The sequence below is a fragment of the Danio rerio genome, chromosome 15, assembly GCF_049306965.1.
Source record: "Danio rerio strain Tuebingen ecotype United States chromosome 15, GRCz12tu, whole genome shotgun sequence".
In the NCBI taxonomy this organism is placed as follows: Eukaryota; Metazoa; Chordata; class Actinopteri; order Cypriniformes; family Danionidae; genus Danio; species Danio rerio.
Window position 1 is genome coordinate 26,474,140 of NC_133190.1, and position 18,361 is coordinate 26,492,500.

The following is an 18,361-nucleotide window of genomic DNA, read 5'->3' on the forward strand; positions in this document are numbered from 1 at the left end:
GTATCTCTTGGAGGTATTGATGATTAAGACATATGTTGTTACTACCTTCTTCTCCTTTTTTTCTGAGTGGCCTTTCTTGTCTCTGTAGCTTTAGCAGATCTTTCAATTCAGTAGTGGAGTGTGTTAAGATCAGTCAACCTCAGAAACTCGTTAACTTGTTTTGGGCAAGATCAAGAGAAACTTGCTTCTGTGTGGACCCTAGCAAGATTATAGACAGTAGACTACATCTTTAGGAGTTGGTGGTGTTATTTCTGTTTCAAAGAACAGTGTAATGGAAGCTTGATTGTTGCTTGGTTGTGGTTTGGTTCTCTGCATGGCCAGGAAAAGCTGGTGGACTAATTTTTGATTGGTTACTGACATCAATCCCTTAAAGGATTTGACTTTTATTACTTTGTGTGTGGTTTGGACATGATATTTGAAGGTGAAGACAGCTGCACATATGCCCCCGATTTCAGCAGGGAGATCTTTTCCTGGAAACATTTCTAAACCCACTCTACCAACCTTGTCAAAAAAGGTGTGTTTGTGTGCACATGCATTTTGCGGAGTGGAGCATGGCTAACATAAACACTACACTTTGCTTGCTTCCATCCAGATTTTGTTGTAAAGCTTTTACAATTTATCCTATTGAATAAATTGCTGTCAGCTACATAACATTTCTCAATAACACAGCCATGTGCATAGTTAGACTCACCCCTTCTTGGTGGTCTGACCTATAGGAGAGTCCGCCACTGAGTCCCACAGAAGAAGCACAGAGACGGCTGGAGAGGATCTTCGCTGCATCTGTAATGCCTGGCCATTCTTTCTCCTCTTCTTCTGTTCACTTTCTGTTTCTTCATTTCTGCTGATTGGTGTTTTTCATCTCTGTGTCTCTCTCTCTCTGCTAAAATGTGCTTTATCAAGACTGTTTTACGTGGCTCTAACTGCACTGAGTGTAGGCTTATAAATAAGGCACTTTAAGGCTTGACAGCTTTTATGCTGACTAAATACTCAAGGGGAAACGGTTTAATACACTACATTGTTAATGAGGAAAAGGGGATTTAAGGACATTAATACAAGCAGAGTAACTACATCTTGCCTTCATATGTAATAGTTATTTTCTCAGTATTTAGAACTATTTTATATCTATATTCAAAAGCTCTAGTACGGTGGTTCTCAAACTGTGTGGTATATGTGCTTCCTTCTAGTGGTACGCCAAGAAATACTGAATAATGAAAGAAAAAAATAATAACACACTTTTGACCCTTTGACATGAACGATTACACTGATGTGATCAGCTCCGGCTGTGCCATAAAGCGCACGATCACATCGGTGTTCTTAGAATGTTTACTTTAGTTCATCGCATTATCAGATGCTAAAAATCAACAATTTATCTGGATGTGATTCAAATGTCGCAAGACACAGAACGTAGACCCAAGCGACTTTTTAGAATATAGCCTAATTAAAGTTAGTCTCTGTTTGCGGTTAACATAATCTTCACAGTTCTCTTAAGATGAATGGATAAATCATGTATAAATTGTGAATTGTGAATTGTAAATGACGTGCAGCAGATCTAATTTCTAATTTAAATGCCTAATTCCAAATGATTTATTTTAAAACGCTAGTTAATGTTTCGATTTCAAAGATATACAAATGTCATGTGTACATGCAACACATATTTAAAAGTGTTATGGTTTTAAAAATGGTTTATATATGAATATGATGACATATAGCCTATATCTTTGAGGTCAAAGCAACATTTTTCAGGTTTTGATGAATAGGTTACTATTTGTGAATACTTTACATTTAAGCAGAGCAGTTTTCTTTTTACTTTAAGAACTGTTGTCTACCATTTTTCGTTAACTTTTAAAAGCACATTTTAAAATTAGACTTTTTATTTATTCATTTATTTTTTACCTATAAGCACAGTGCAGTGTTAATGTTCAAACTATTTATAATGTTTAAATTGGCTGACAATAACAAATATTCTTCATTCATTCATTAATTTTCTTTTCAGCTTACTCCCTTTATTAATCTGGGGTCGCCACTGCGGAATCAACCGCCAACTTATCCAGCATATGTTTTTATGCAGCGGATGCCATTCCAGCTGCAACCCATCTCTGGGAAACATCCATACACACTCATTCACACTCATACACTACGGACAATTTAGCCTACCCAATTCACTTGTACCACTTGTCTTTGGACTTTTGAGGGAAACCAGAGCACCTGGAGAAAACCCGCGCGAACGCGGGGGCAACATGCAAACTCCACACAGAAATGCCAACTGACTCATCCGAGGTTCGAACCAGCGATTTTCTTGCTGTGAGGCAACAGCACTACCTACTGCGCCACCGCCTTGCCACAAATATTCCTATGATAGGAATTAATCTGCCTCGCCGTCATGGTGGTACTTGGCCAATTTTTTTCTGAGGTTGTACTTGATGAAAAAAGTTTGAGAACCACTGCTCTAATGAATTACATAGTTTTAAACATCTGGACTTGGTGTTACCCAAATTTCTAAAATATACTATGTATTTTTTGTCTATATAGCTTACTTTTAGATTATTGGCGCTAATCTTTTGGACTATTTCAGCCCAATTCTGTCATTTTCAAGGCCCTGTATATTTGGGATGCTACCTTATAGTGTAAGTGCCTATATGCAGAAGAAAGTATACAACAAAGCAGTTCACTAGGCGTTAGACATGAGCTTGTATTGTATTATGCATCATGGCTGCTTTGCTAAGACCAATAAATAGGCGTTTTTCCTTTTCTGAAATACTTTTGGAAAAGCCTTAGCATCCTCTACTGAGCTTAGACATTGATGTTTTAGTGATGGGTCTCTTAAACCCCACGTCTGTTTTTAGGCCCTATTTTATCCCCTTTTCATGTTTGCTGTCTTCTGCACAGCTTCTAGCAAACAGGTTTTCATCAGTTCATGCATGTCCATCTCACCCTCATGTGCCTGCTGTCTTTTCATCTGGATACAAGTCTCATTTCTTCCTCTCTCTCTCATCTACTGCTGTCACTTTGGCTGTGATTGTTTGGCTGGCTGGTGTAGCTGGAACCTGTGGCCAGTGCCTCTGCGTCGTCTCAGGTACAGGGCCCCTCTAGGGATGGCTCTTCCCCCACTGCGCCCCTCCATGGCTTGGCAGGAGTGTGCGCTCGTATGACCTGTTGGAGTGTAAGCCCTCTGTTCCTCTTTCTAACTCACCCCCCCACCCTCATCATGACTATATATGCAATTGTGCTTGCATTGTCAACTGTTGTCTGACAAAAATGATTTATGACTTTACTGCTAGATGTTAGCATTTTAGCTAGCTGAAAGGAAGTATTTGCTTATTTAACATATTTTGGATTGTTTGTTTGTGTGTTGCTTATGAATGATCATTTTAAGCTAGCATTTTTATGAGGTGCATGGTGACTGCATGAAACCCTGAAAATGTGTCATTTTTTGCTTCTGTACAATTGATCCGCTTTTATTGAATAGCTGTGGGTGTGCTCTCTGATTGGTTGCTGTCTTCATGAATATCAACTTTTGATGCCTCATGCTTTACATTACCTTAGTTATACATTACCTCATATCACCAATATACTGTCTTATATCCTGGTGTGCATATGTGCTAACAATGCTGTTGGTTTTGTTTATTGTATTTTTACAGTAGATGTCTATAGTCACTCAGACCATGTGGATTGAAATTGAATGCAGCTGTCAAATAATTGCATGGGTGAATCTCATGAAAATTGTCATATACATGCGTACAATCATATATTATAGGGCTGGGCGGTTTGGCCTAACATCTCGATTAATTGAACATTTTAACTTGATTACGATTCATTAATTATTTGAAAAAATCAACCTGGAAGTATTAGATTGATTATAGGTTATGAATGTCAAATTACTTTTCGATTAATCGCCCAGCCCTAATGTATTAGTTTTTACATTGCATAATTTAATTTAAGGCTTTCATTATCTTAAAGGTGTAAAGCTGTCTTAATTTGTTTTCCTTAACAAAAATAAATGTCATTATTGGGTAGGGCTGGGCCAATTGGCCTAAAATCTAAATCTCGATTAATTGAACATTTTAACTGGATTATGATTAATGAATGATTATTCTATTTTTTTAATTTATGTTTTTGTCCTCATGGTTTACTGATAAGTTTTGTACAGTAAATATGCTCACATATTACAAGTGAGAGATTTTTGAATGAAGAGTGCATTACTTGATTTTAAAATAATTAAGCAACTAAAATTAAAACACACATTGCATAAAATGCGGCTCTATGCATCATCACAGCTACCAAACCAACCAATCACAAAAGCTTGAGCTACTTGTCGTTATTATGTGTAAGTCAATTTTTTTTAAAAGGTGCGTGGGTATGCAAAGGCTGCTCCGGACTGTACTCGTGTCCTTGGCAGAAGTATAATATTATAAGTATAATTCATAATATAATAAGTATAATTCAGCCTTAACACAGCGGGGTCATGTGACTCTACACATGTTAGGGAAAGTAATAAAAAAAATGTCCTGGAAAAATTTTATTGATTATAGATTCTGATTGTCGATTACGATTACTTTTCGATTAATCGCCCAGCCCTATTATTGGGTCACCAAACTCTTCCGAAGTTTGCATTGGTATTGTGTTGTCTAAAAATGTAAATAAACATGTCTGGAAACATGACAGCTTTTTAAGCGCAGTTTTTATGAGGGTTAAATGTGACTTGTGTCATGTTAAATATGACCTGTATTTGACTGCTTTCATGAGATTTTTCCATACGTAATATTTATTTAAAGAGCCCATATTATGGGTTTTTGAAAATTCCCCTCCATGTAGTGTGTAACACAGCTCTAAGTGAAGTGAAGTATCCAGCTAAGGCTTAAATCTGTAAGAATACAGTGTTTAAAACTGTTGATTCATCTATAAAAGAGTCGAATCATAGTGCTTCAAACGAGTCGCCTTGATACCGACTCATTAGGTGTTTCGCCATGACGTACGAACGAAACAAAGTTTTTCACGTGCACGCGCAAACCCGGGAGATTTCAAACCTGAGGCCCCGCCCTCTGACGCAGTAACCCAGACACACACACACACACACCCACAAACACACGCACACCCACAAACACACGCACACAAACATGCCGGTCGATTGAAGTCACACTGCAGATGGATATATTGAGTCTCTACCAATGACTGTAAAAAATATGGACGACGCGACAGCCCTTTTTCCCATTGAACGCCTTGAGGGTAAAACGCCTGCTTGACGGGCACAAACTGTCGCAAAAGACTGCTGAAATTGGAGCCAGACATGCGCAGAAGGACTGTCTGATGGAGCCAGAGGAGGAGCCGCGAAAATGAGCAGAGTCGAGCTTCCAATCAAACGCTTTATGTAAAATCAACTACGCCCCCCGAACTTCTCAGCATGCGTTTGCTGTCATATCAACACAAGTGGATGTAATAACGTTAACAAATATGAGGGTTTTATATATTCAATCGCGCCAGCTCCGGGCCGCAGCGCATAACTTACTCGCGGCGTCGCGGGCTGATTCCGGCTCGCATGCGGCAGCGCCTGCTCGCTTGGCCGCCGCATCTGGCTCGAGTGACTCGGGCTGGAATTGGGTAGTGAGTCCAGGCATCCGGAGTAGGTCCAGCAGAGGTAACATTAGTCAGTCTGAGCTCTAAGAGATAAGTCTCCGGCAGGCGAGAATCTAGCCGGAACTGTGTTTTGCTATCTGGGTGGCTAGGCGTGTATCAGCAAACTAATAAAGCCCGAAAAAGCCCTGAACTTAGCGAATAAACAGTGTTCCACCAGGATCATGTATGTCAGAAACTATAGTTTACTGCTGAACTCATTTTGTCATGGTAAAATAACACAGAAATCGAATAATAACACTTCAGTCTACTTCAGTCTCCTGCCGAAGCTCAGACGCCGCGCTTTGAGAAACTGTAAATCACAGCTGTCAATCACGATGACACGCCCAGCATTAAATTACTGCTAAAAACAAACTGTTTACAAAAATGAAGATCTGCACCTATTTCAGCACAATAACCAGTGCCTTAATCGACCAGAACTATCTTTCGGGACATTTTATTGCAAGTGTAATATTTTTTTTTATTTGGGCTCAAGTCTCCTTCATTAACACGGAGGAGGCGGGCTTTATGACTTGTACTGCAGCCAGCCCCCAGGGGGCGATCTAACGGCCGAAACCTTCACTCAAACGTAGGCTTGCGGCACACTTGGTCTCTACCCAAAGATGAAACCTCAGCATTATAACCAAGCAGTTGGAAACTTCTGGAAGCAACATGCTACAAAGAATACTTCATCTGAGTTTGTTAAAGGAAGGATCAGTAAAGAGTAACTGATGGACGTCAGGATGGGTTTCTTCCTACATTTCTCAAGTGTAAGTACGTGCGGTTAAAGTTGTTGCCTCGTTTACTCTAGCTTGCAAATGTATTTAGTTGTGATTTGTTACTTGTAACCGCGTGTACTGTATCAGGTTAACTGGATATATTATCTTATCGCGTGCAAAGTCACGTTAAAAACGCGACGCGTGCTGTTTGTTTATGGAGCTCCGTGCTAGAGTTCTGCTCCCGCGATTTATTCGGAAATGTATTCCCGCGCCGCAGAAATCTGGCGCGGGGAGAGAGAGAGAGAGAGAGAGAGCGGTAGGGAGAGCGAACGAACGAACGAGCTTTGTGTACTTTGTGCTGTGTGTGTGTTTTTATTCAGACAGCTTGGCTGTCTGGACTGTATACTGGGTGATATTTGGTTGTGTTCTCCGCTCTAGCGGGACCGGGCGCGGCGGGCAGAAAACGGAGCGGGTTCTCAGGCTAAAACCTGGCGGGTGCGGGCTGAAGCGGGAGCGTTGTCATCCGGAGGTGTGTGTGTGTTTTTGTGTGTGTGTGGTATGGCGAGTACACGACTGTCTCCTTCGTTCGGTTATCCGTGGCACTATCCACTCGCCATAGTGTGGCAGCTAATGTCCACGCCTACACTATCGAGCGTGTATGAACTGTGATTACTTTTTAAATTGCTGATTAGCAATTGGCCATTTCCCTCTCTGACTGAAGGCAGTCGACCAATCGCGACAGACTGTCATCGGCCCAATCAGCGCAGATTAGCTTCGCGCTAAGGAGGGGTTTGGGAACAAATGAATCACTGGACGATTCATACAGGAGTCGCTGGGATAATTAGATAAAAATAAATGCAGATTATAAGACCATGAAAGTGTTTTTTGACCTTGCATGCATATTAGACTGTTGTTGGAGACCCTTACAACCAAGATATGACCCTATTTCATGTATAATATGGGCTCTTTAATTTCTTTTACCTCCTAAAAGATGTCTGCAGTGCCTTATATAACATGATCAATAACCCTTTTTATTTACAGGATGCTTTAAATGTGCAGTGCTGAGCTGGGCTGTTAAATTGATAAATGAGTGTGTGCTTGAGAGATGCCGTAATAAAGTGTTATGATGTCTAACGCTGCTCTTGCCCCTTCATGCTGACCTGCCGTCTCACAGGAACAGGTGGAGGAGGATCCTGTGGCAATCCTAAAAGCAGACCATGCTGCTGCCGCTCATCCTAAGGTCTGCTTTCTGCTGTGTGTGTGCTGTAGTGACCCTCATAATCCCACCCTTGACCTGTTGTGTCAGACTTGCCCTTGTGTTGTGGAGTGTTGTGTTCTTGCCCATCCCATTTCATTGACAGCACCCAAACCCCAGAAATAGAGCTGCCTGCCGTTATCAGATCAGACAATCTGGCCAAATTAAATATGTGGGTTCATCTAACACTTAATTAGCATTGGATTGTTATTAAAGTTGCAGCCCGTAACATTTAAATGATATAAAATGAAATTTGGTAGACCAGCCAGTGTTCAAAATTGTCTTCTTACTTTAGCCCAATTCACAGTGGTGCGCTTGTAAATAATGTTTTATAATTGGAGTTGTATTTGTAGTAGGACTGCCTGGGTGATATGACAAACATCTCATATTACAGTATAATTTAATATACACAGTGCTCGAATTGAGGGGGGATGGCATCCCCCTTATGGACAAAAAATGACATCCCCTTTTAAACCCCACCTCCCCTTTACTATCCAGATCTATCCAGAGTGTATGTAATGTAAAACTTATCATGCACATTAAATATTAAAATGATCTATTTATGGTAATTTATGACTTATAAACAATGATGATTGACCAATCAGAACTCGGAATTGAAATAAGGTGCCATGCACAATCGCAATACAGTTCATTGCGTCATTTCGCACAATTTTCACAACATCTAAGAGAGCAGTTCAGAGACGCAACAAAGTTAATATCTAAGCTACGGATGATTTTTAGGTTCCCTGTTTCTAAAATGAACCATTATTATCCCTAAAATGACAACGTAAATGATGCAATGTATTTTTAGAATCACTGTTGTCCAAATGTCTTAAATGCTTTCAAACAGCTCAGCCGCTGTACATCTCCATTCCATGTTTTGTTTCTAAATGAATCTTGAGCTTTACATGAGACAATGATTCAGTTGTCCATTCAGAAAGACATTTGTGAATAAATCAGCTGTTTGAACAACTCAATTAAATGAATCATTCAGTGACAAAGACGAAGACTTGACTCCACCTATTGGTGGTTTTAGTTTAAAATCTCATGACAATATTATTAATTTCATTGTATTCATGCCATCTCCTATGCTTTGTTAACAGTCAGTTTATAAATAAACAGTCAATTTATCTAAATGCTAACTTAAAAAATGTTTTTTCTTGGCCATCTTTGTTGTGTCAAGAGGAATTTGTTGATTTAATGTGGTTGTAAGATGTTCTTTCTGATATTATTATTTTAGTTTAAATAAAATGTTGTCTCATGTTGTTTGGCCACCTAAGGTAAACAAAGGGTTATAAATAAAAAGGTAAATTTACAGTATATTTAGTCAATTAATTAGTTGCTAGTTGTCAAAGGCTTACATTGTCAATTAATTAATTGTCCCTTTTCATTTCACGATTTTCTTTAAAATGACATGCTTAGGATTGTTAATGGTTGGTGGTTATTTAAAAAAAGCTGTTTTTCAAATTAAAAATGTATTTAGAAATAGTTATTGTAAATTAGTGTAAAATTGTGCTTATTCAAATGACAAAAAAATGTTACAGTTAACATGCATTTTGCAACAGCACAGAATAAATAATAGCACATAAAGTGAAACAATCACTTTATGATATATATTATCATATTGCACAGGTAGATTTTGATGAAAAAAAGCGTGGTGCCATTTGTCCAACAATACAAATTAAATGTTTAATATTATATAAGCTAATTGGTCATAGTTTGATTTATTAGCTATTAGTATTTAGTTTTATTTATTCTTAGCAATACAGTTTTTTTTTTTTTTTACCTCAGTTACAAAAGTAGTGGAACTGTACTGTTTTCTGATGACATTCTCTGGTGAAAATTCTTGTTTGGGTGAAACTGAGTATAAAGATAGAATTAGTTCCTCCAAAATGCAGTATCCACATTGGCAAATATCCACAACTGCAGGTTTCAAACAGAGATGACAATAAAAGACACAAAACTTACAGGCTGCAGCTTTAACTTGCACTGAGAGTGGTCATACTGTAGTGTTTTCTACCCCTCCCGTACAACTGTAATTGTAGAGCGCACTGGTTTATCTTCAATCATAACACCTTATACTAACCAAACACCAGAGGAGAAGCATGTGAACTGGAACACAACTCCATCCCATCATGGATCACTGATATACTATCTCTCACTGTCAGCCCTTCGCCGCAGCAGAGTTCATGTTCAGACCAGTGTGTGTAGGTCAAGCATGAGTGCGGTGGAATCAGACATGCCCAGACAACCAGAACATCAGGCTTGTAATCTGACCCCGTCTATCATTTGAAGCCCGAGTTGGCTTCGTCTATACCTGCAGTTAAACTCAACCCCGTCTTGCATGACAACCCACCACATTTTAAGCTTATTTTCCAGTTTAGATGTTGGGGAACAATGCCTTTTTGTTAGCTGTACTGTCAGCAGACGTTTCCAATCAGGGTAAAAAGAACCATTAAATGATATTTATCCTCATCCCATAAGTGTGGACCATTGCATGGAGTGGGTTTAAAGCATCAGTGACATTGCTGCTGGTCAAAGGGCCTGTGTAAAGTCATCAATAATGAGTCTGACTGGTGTTGTTCTCTTTTACAGGTGAAGACCGAGGAGCAGATTGCTGCGGAGCAAGCATGGTATGGCTCGGAGAAAGTGTGGCTGGTCCACAAGGATGGATTCTCTCTGGGTTAGTATAAAAGCCATGCGAAATGATATCTATATTACTAGAACGCTGTTATTTTAAGTTGAAGACAACATGAAATAGCATTCCCTGCTCATTTAACTTATAAAATTTGACACATTTCTGTGTAAAAAAAGAACATTGAGCCAGAGTGGAATATAACGTCGTCTGGAGATGGAGAACGTTATTACATTTTGATGAAAGATTACGGAAACGTTTTCTTCTTTGGAATATTGTGCACTTATGTTTCACACAAAATAATACTGGGGACATTTATTATCAAAAGAAAATGGGGTCGATTTTGATTCTAACATAATGTGGGCTTCAATGGCAGGAGTATATTAAAAGACTATTACAATTCTGTTTCATTTTGATATTGTGTGCATTTCCTCAATGTTCTCTGTTGTCCTCGCAGCCACTGTGGTGAAGACAGAAGCTGGCAGTCTACCCGAGGGGAAAGTGAAAATCAAACTGGAGCACGATGGGACTGTACTGGATGTGGATGAGGATGACGTAGAAAAGGTCAGTCTTGCGATGCTCATCACATTACTGGCATTTCAGTATGCACACATAACATATTTTATTCAAGGGTTGTTATTAGATTGAAATGGATTCTATTTTAATGCATGTCATAGATTTCATTGTTTTTTTGTTCCCTGCAGGTTTTGACCTCATTAAAATAGCATAACTGAATGGAACCTTCAGTAACCTTATTACCAAAACAATTAAGATTTGTGTGTGTAAAAAAAAAAAAGTTATTTTCTGCACTGTTTTGAACTGCTTCTTCGAATCGCACAATTTAAATAGTCATGGTATAGGCTTAGAAGTAAACAACCTCTGATATCAGTGTCTAACAGTTTGGAAATGTAAAATAATTTAAAAGGGTCACTGTTTTTACATGCTGTTGTAAACCACTGTATGGATGTTTGACAACCTACTATCTTTTTAGACAGACGCTGCAATGATTTAGGGTAAAACTGCATAAATACCAAGTACACACATACCAAATGATCTTTAATAAGAGACTAAGCAATAGTTACAACACAAGACAGACAATTTTGAGTATAGCGCTGGGCTATATGCAAAAATGCAATCTTGATTAATTATTTTCCATATTGAACAATAACGTTCTATATTTGGATGTCAGTTGTTAATGCTTCCAGATTTAAAAGAGTATCCCAACACTGACTGAAGCCACAAAAATTAGAGGGTCCAAAACAAAACCTATATTCGGTGGTTGATCATTTTTGGCACATCACATTTCGGCACATGACTAATATCAGCACACTTCTAGATTCCCATTGTTGCACATTTCTGCTATATAATTGGCTCTCAGATCAGCATAGAATTAAAAAAGTTCAGAGCTTATTATTATTATCCACATCAGTTTTATTGCAATTCGATATATGCCCTACTCCTGCATTAGTGTTGGATATAATTTCATCAGCACAGCATTGCATTTTCAGCTTCATTAAATATAAAGTTAATATACTTCTATAAAATTCTGAGCTATCTTATTGTCTGCAAGCCATTTGTTTGCTTTACTTATTGTTAAGCTACTGTATATGGAAATTGGGGGTGGAGCTAAACATGCAGTGATAATCTGTGGTTGATCTGGAGTTTAGCAACATTGTCATGTAATATATTTGGAGAGAAAAGCATCAGTATGTGCCTATTTAGGAAATTCCTGAAGGGGCTGGCTCGATCAAGCCAAACACAATAGAAAAAGTCCAAAAAACCTGCACACTGCCACTTTACCTCTCGAAAGATATTTTATAATAGGGCAAGGCCTTCATTAGGTCAAACAGGAAATAATTAAAAAAAATTAGTTTTGACTCTCTGATATTCAAAGCAAGTTCATTAAAAAAACTCGGTTATATATGCATTAAAAAACATTCAGGAAAAAGTGTTTTATGTCAATTCAGACCATGAGTCACACATATATGGACATAATTTTTATTTTTATTTTTATTCTAATTAAGTTCCAATAAGCCCAAATAGCAAAGAGAAATAAAAAATGCATGTAAAAAAAAACACTTTGGGCTTTAAGAGGATATAGTATGGAAGTATGCGATTTCGAATTCAGCCATAGTCAAACTTTACACATCACACTTGCAAACAATAATCATCCCAATTAACCAATGAGTAAGTAAAGAAGAACAAAATACACAAATTGAAAAAAACTGAAAACGACAGCAAAAATATATACACACACATACACATAGATACATACATAAACATACATACAATTGCAAAAACTTTTCAACTCAAAATCCAAATTCAACCCCCTAGGAGACAAAGTATTTAATGTGTGAATATAAAAATTCCTGTCGTTTTGGCAGATTGGCTTTAATATAGTCTATTTTTGAACCAAAGATTAAGCTTTGGGATTGGACATTTGCAAGATGTTTTGTTTGCCGTTATTTTTGTACTGAGTTCATTACTCTTTAAGCACACAAGTTGTTCTTTCTTTTTAAATTTAATTGAAAATAATTTCAATTTAAAATATTTTATTTTAGCTTGTTTTTGACTCCAATCTTAAAATGGAGCAGAAGCCATGCAGTACATTCAGAGATTGCCCATTCACAATGGAAAACAGTGATTCTTTTTGTCTGTGCAGTTGAGCATCAGAATATCTGTGTGTTTTGATGAATCTTCAGGTCAGCAGGGCTCGTGCAGTGGGTTATTTGCGGAACTCGGCTACTATCTGGCCTGAAACCAAAGTCATGTGAGGGTTAGACAGGCACAGGTGGTAGAAAATGATGCCAGGATATGGGTCATAGAGAAACAGGTGGGATTTGGCCTGATTTTTAAACCAGACTCGCATACAAGTTTTAATAGAATCGTTTGGCAGGTCAGCACAGCCATTTTCAGTGTTTGCACTGTTCTGCCTTGATGAGACATATGCTGGGAGATATTGTCACTTCACTTTCTGCTTGGCACAGTGTTTTATGCCTCCCGGTGAAGGGCAGCTCTAAGCTGATCATTTCCATAATGTCAAGACTGACCTCTAATCAAGTTTTTGAACCATCTGTTTGAGGAGGGAGTTGCGAAGCTGGATTCAGAGTTGAGCTTGACAACTTTTTAAATTGCATTAAAGACTTGGCATCCAGTCTTGAGGCTATTACGACTTAGGCACATCAATTTAAAACCTCTTACACTCTCTCTTTTTTTTTGTCATATTAAGGAGATTTCCCACTCTTTTAATTCATCAGCAGTCAGCTTATTAAGTTCTGTGACCTGTAATTTTTGATCCCCCTCAATCCAGGCGAACCCGCCGTCATTTGACCGCTGTGAGGACTTGGCAGCTCTGCTCTACCTGAATGAATCTAGTGTCATGCATTCCCTGCGTCAGCGCTATGGAGGAAACCTCATCCACACACACGCCGGGCCCAACATGGTGATTGTCAACCCTATCAGCGCCCCATCCATGTACTCCGAAAAGGTGAGACCCCTGCATCCAAATATGACTTTGTGTTATGTAGCATCCAAAAATGCAATCAATTGTGAAAAAACCTGCTTTCTTTCATGTCCTAACCATAGACTGTAAGAGATATGGATGTAGTATCCGCAATGTCAACCATGGGTTTTTGAAGAACACAAATAAAGCTACAAGTAGGCGTGGCCAACCGTCACCATTTTGTTTGCGTGTCATCGCACCGACTGGGGTTTATCTAAAAAGGCCAGAGGCGGAGCGTGAGCAGAGCTACAGAAGCCTGCTAGTGTTTTGCTCGTTTATGTTCTGACCACATGTGCTTTGTTGTGTACTATACTGTACTATTTGTGAATTACTTTCAAATACTTAAAATAAAGTCTGTGTTAATAAATGCAAGGCTGTTTATGGAATCCAGGCATAAAACTGTATGACAACATTTCAGATGACTGTTTGATAGCCTACAGCTAACCAATCTGTCAGATTTTGGAGTGCGTTACAGGTCTAAAGAAAAATAGAAATGATACATGATCTTAAAAAAAACAAATATATTTATAGATATTGTATACAAGTATATAATTTCTCTGACCTGGGAAATGGAGGCAACTTGAATGGTTTGTGAACACAAGTGCACAGCATGCCATATTTTTTGATAATTGTAGGAAAAAATTCCAAAAAGCAATTGACAGTGTAAATCTAACAAAAAAAGCCACATAAAACAAAACAAAAATACGATATATATGCCGAGTTCATGGGCTAATCAGCTGGAATCAGCTGAAATGACGTGGCGGTGATCAGTAAGAGCTGTCACTCAAGTGGCCACGCTCTTAATTATGCAGACCTAATATAACTTAATAAAAACGAAACCGATGAGTTATAAAAAAAATTCAAGGATAATATTAGTTATGTGCATCAAAACCATCTTTTTACCAGGCTGTAAACATGTTTTTATCAGCTGTAAAATTGGCCAATTTAGCATTGTAGCCAGTGAATATTTGGAGATCCTGGAGCCAGCCCCCAAAGGCGAGTCAGTGAATTGCAGTTTCAATTACATCCGTATTGGCTTCACGAGGTAAAGCGGGATGTAGCCGCTTGGTCCTAACTTGACGTAACGTGAAGTGACAAATTTGCTACAAACAATTAGTCTGTCTACCCATACACAATGCGACACTACAGAAACATTTAAATGAACCCACTACACTGGAAAGTTTTGTAATCTGTATGAAACTAACGCAAGGTACAGTCTATTCTGTCAAACGCACATCACATAATAGCAGCTATTCAAATCACCCAAAAAACTTGTAAACAAAGAGTCTCTGTTTTTCCTGGAGGAGATTCGCCATGTAGCATCCTGGTTAAAACAATGATCAGCTCTTTCACTAATAGTTCACAATTCAGTTATTGTTCACATTCTATAAAACCATTACACAATAAAGTATCATGATGAACCACTGTAAGAACTAGAGAGAAAAAAAAAAGTGAATCTCGAAAGTTGAAGCACTATACCAACAATCAACAAACTTTAATCAACGCTAGAAAATAAAACTCATAAATGGGGGAATCCATGATTCAGCCCCATACCCAGGGCCGGCGCGTCCATAGAGGTGACCTAGGCGGCCGCCTAGGGTGGCAGAATAGAGGGGGCGGCGTCCCCAACACTGCCCTCACCCCTCCGCGCCATCAGTTATATCCGCATCTAGGGCGACAGAATAGAGAGGGCAGTGTCCGCTCACTACCCTCACCACCTGCGCCCTCAGATATATCTGCGTCTAGGGCAACAGAGTAGAGAGGGCGGCGTCCGCGACACTACCCTCTTCACCCACACTCCAAACCCCTACCCGCTTTCACTTTAGGGTTGAGGGCAGCGTGACCATCCTTTACCTAGAGCAGCAGTTCAGCTTGCTCCGGCCCTGTCCATACCTATGCCTTGTTGGTGTGTTTTACCTAGCTTACCATGTTTAGCGTTATCCCATTCACCTCCTCAGCATCTCCTCTCTGAATGATCTCGCTCATAAATTCCTTTTACTGTTTCTTATACCTTTCATCCTTTGTCATCCTTCTCTTGAGCCATCCTTTTCTTAGCCACAGCCAATTGTTTGCTACTTGGTAGAATAAGCATTTCTTAGGCATCTCATAATGCCAATGCACATTTTTATGAATGCCTTCTTTCAAGAATGTGATTCTCTCTTCACTAATGACCTTGAAGTCAGTTTTAAGAACGTCAAACATTTAGAAATAAAGTATGAGACGGTTGTTCTTTAATTTTATTGGTGATTACAAATAAGTAATGTAATCGTAAGCTTGGCAAACAGTTTTGGATAATTTGATGTTTCCTCATTCAGACAGAATGCCCGAGCACACTGCCCGAGAGGCGTTTCAAAGATGGCTGTCAAATGAAATGACTTGCCTTAAAGGGGCTTTGATTTTGATCAAAGTTTGAAATTAATGCACCTTCCCCAGACGTTAGTAGTATCCATGGCAACTGCTTTGAGTGACAGTTCAGTGTAGTGGAACGCACATGTTCAACATAAATGGTGAGGGTTATAATCTAATTTAGACTCTATTTAGTTCTATTCAAACTAATGTTTGTCGCATTTAATATCGATTTAATCACTGATGGTTAAGACAAAACCCATTTTAACATGAAAAAAAAACACCATTTACCACATGTTGCTCTGCCGTGTGAAGGAATGTAATGCATTATGGGTACTATATTTTATACAGCTGTCCCTTCATCAGTTAAACGCATTGGGAAATGTGCGACTGAAATCTGCTAATGAGCTTTATTGGATTACATGCAAGATAAACTACTACCCATAAAATGCAATCACAATCCAGAGGAGAGGTTTTTTTTCGGTCATCGGTCCCAATTAAATGACTTTGCATTATGGATCAAGCTAATTAGGGGCTGTGTGGAGTGTTTTGTGCATTCTGAAGCTGAAACTATGATGTATTTGACAATGTTATTGCATTTGTGCTGGAGAGGCAGTCCACGACAAGTTTCTTTTCAAATTAACAGCTATTGATTTCCCTTTCATTGGAAAATGAATGTTTATTGGTTTGCATTTGAGGCTTTACGGTTTTATTATTGACTTTTCTGTTGTACAGAAAAATAAACACTGTAATACATTTAGATTGTTCGATTATTAGCTTGGCCTGTAAGCTACTTGCTTTCCTTTTTCCCACAGTGATCTTCATTAAGCAAGTCTCTTGACTTGGACAAGAGGCATTAAGGATATTAATGTGTTTGTTAGTGAGCTTGAAGTTTATTTTTCTTTTTGTGGTTTCAGGTGATGCACATGTTCAAAGGCTGTCGACGGGAGGACACGGCTCCTCATATATATGCAGTGGCCCAGTCCGCCTACAGAAACCTTTTGACAACACGACAGGACCAGTCCATCGTGCTCTTGGGAAAGAGCGGCAGTGGCAAGACCACAAACTGCCAGCATTTAGTCCAGTACCTGGTGTCTATAGCAGGCAGCACTGGAAAGATCTTTACGGGTACGTATGGAAAATTTACCCGTACTAATCGCTATAGTTTTTATTTTATTTTATTTTATTTTATTTTATTTTATTTTATTTTATTTTATTTTATTTTATTTTATTAAATTTTATTGAATTTTATTGATATATATGAACCTAATTCCGAAAAGATTATATATGTTTAAGCCTCCATATTTTTTGTAATATATTTTAGCTTTTTAATTTAAATTCAGTTTGAGTTTTTATTTATTCTACACACGCAGAAATAAAAGAACAAAAGCTGGCCTTGGGGTAGTACCTTTTTAAAAAGTACAGTTTAGTACCCAACAGGTGCACATTGGTACCATAAAGGACATTTTTTGTAGAGTAGGGTACGCTTTTGAACCTTTTTGGTCCCCAACCTTTTTATCACCGTGGAACAATCAAAGCTTACAATTTTACTGTGGACCAGGGAGGGTAGCGGAGGTGGTTTGTAGGTTGCTAGGTGACTGTCAACCGTTTTCTCAGAGGATGACAAGTTGACAAAACATTGCTGTCACTCGGATACAAGTTTTAAAGAGAAAATTACAGAGCACGAGTGTTCTGTGTTTTTTTGAGATTTAGTCTACCGAAATGTGTATATTTCTTACAAAGTATGAATGTGATCGGTCAGTTCTTGTCACTCGCTCGTGCTTGTGGCATTCATTCATGGGTGCATCTGGAAGACATGAGTGTGCACAAACCACAAACCTCCACTGGAAATAACGAACTTGTGCGAACTTTAGTTAAGATGTAATTCGCGAACGGCCCCTAAAAGCCCGCCCTCATTTGCAATATCCGACAGTTGATCTTGTACAGACATGGTGGATTCAACTGATTTGTGGGCAAAAAGGTTTCGAATCCATTCCTTGGCAGTTAACAGGTCCTTCACTTGGCCCTTTCCCCTTAGCTAAGAAACTTACCAAAGATGTCTAATTCTTGCTCATTTTGCTGCTTATGGCTTAACTATGGGCGCCCAAGTGGCCGAGATGTAAGCGGAAAAATAGTCATTTTTCAAAATTAAAGATCGTTCAGACTCGGATAATAAATAAAACGGAAATAATTAACGATTTCTTGTGTGGCCCGGTACCAATTGATTCATGGACCGATACCAGTCTGCAACCTAATGGTTGAGGACCACACTTTTAAGGTACTATGAAGTACACAAT

General features: G+C 38.7%; 1 protein-coding gene across 50 annotated transcripts in view; it reads left to right on the top strand.

Moving 5' to 3' along the window:
• The window catches only part of myo18ab (myosin XVIIIA b), a 173,054-nt gene that overhangs the window by 58,554 nt on the left and 96,139 nt on the right, over positions 1-18,361 (top strand). For 13 of the 50 annotated variants that reach the window (XM_073923711.1, XM_068213726.1, XM_073923733.1 and 10 more), the window contains 8 exons: positions 422-514; positions 717-782; positions 3,038-3,160; positions 7,501-7,566; positions 10,177-10,264; positions 10,674-10,780; positions 13,527-13,703; positions 16,982-17,192. In XM_073923711.1, coding sequence (XP_073779812.1) covers positions 422-514; positions 717-782; positions 3,038-3,160; positions 7,501-7,566; positions 10,177-10,264; positions 10,674-10,780; positions 13,527-13,703; positions 16,982-17,192 — 931 coding nt within the window. Of the gene's footprint in view, positions 1-421; positions 515-716; positions 783-3,037; positions 3,161-6,188; positions 6,378-7,500; positions 7,567-10,176; positions 10,265-10,673; positions 10,781-13,526; positions 13,704-16,981; positions 17,193-18,361 lie in introns of those variants that run through there. The other 37 variants (XM_073923744.1, XM_073923750.1, XM_073923745.1 and 34 more) reach the window with 10 other exon arrangements.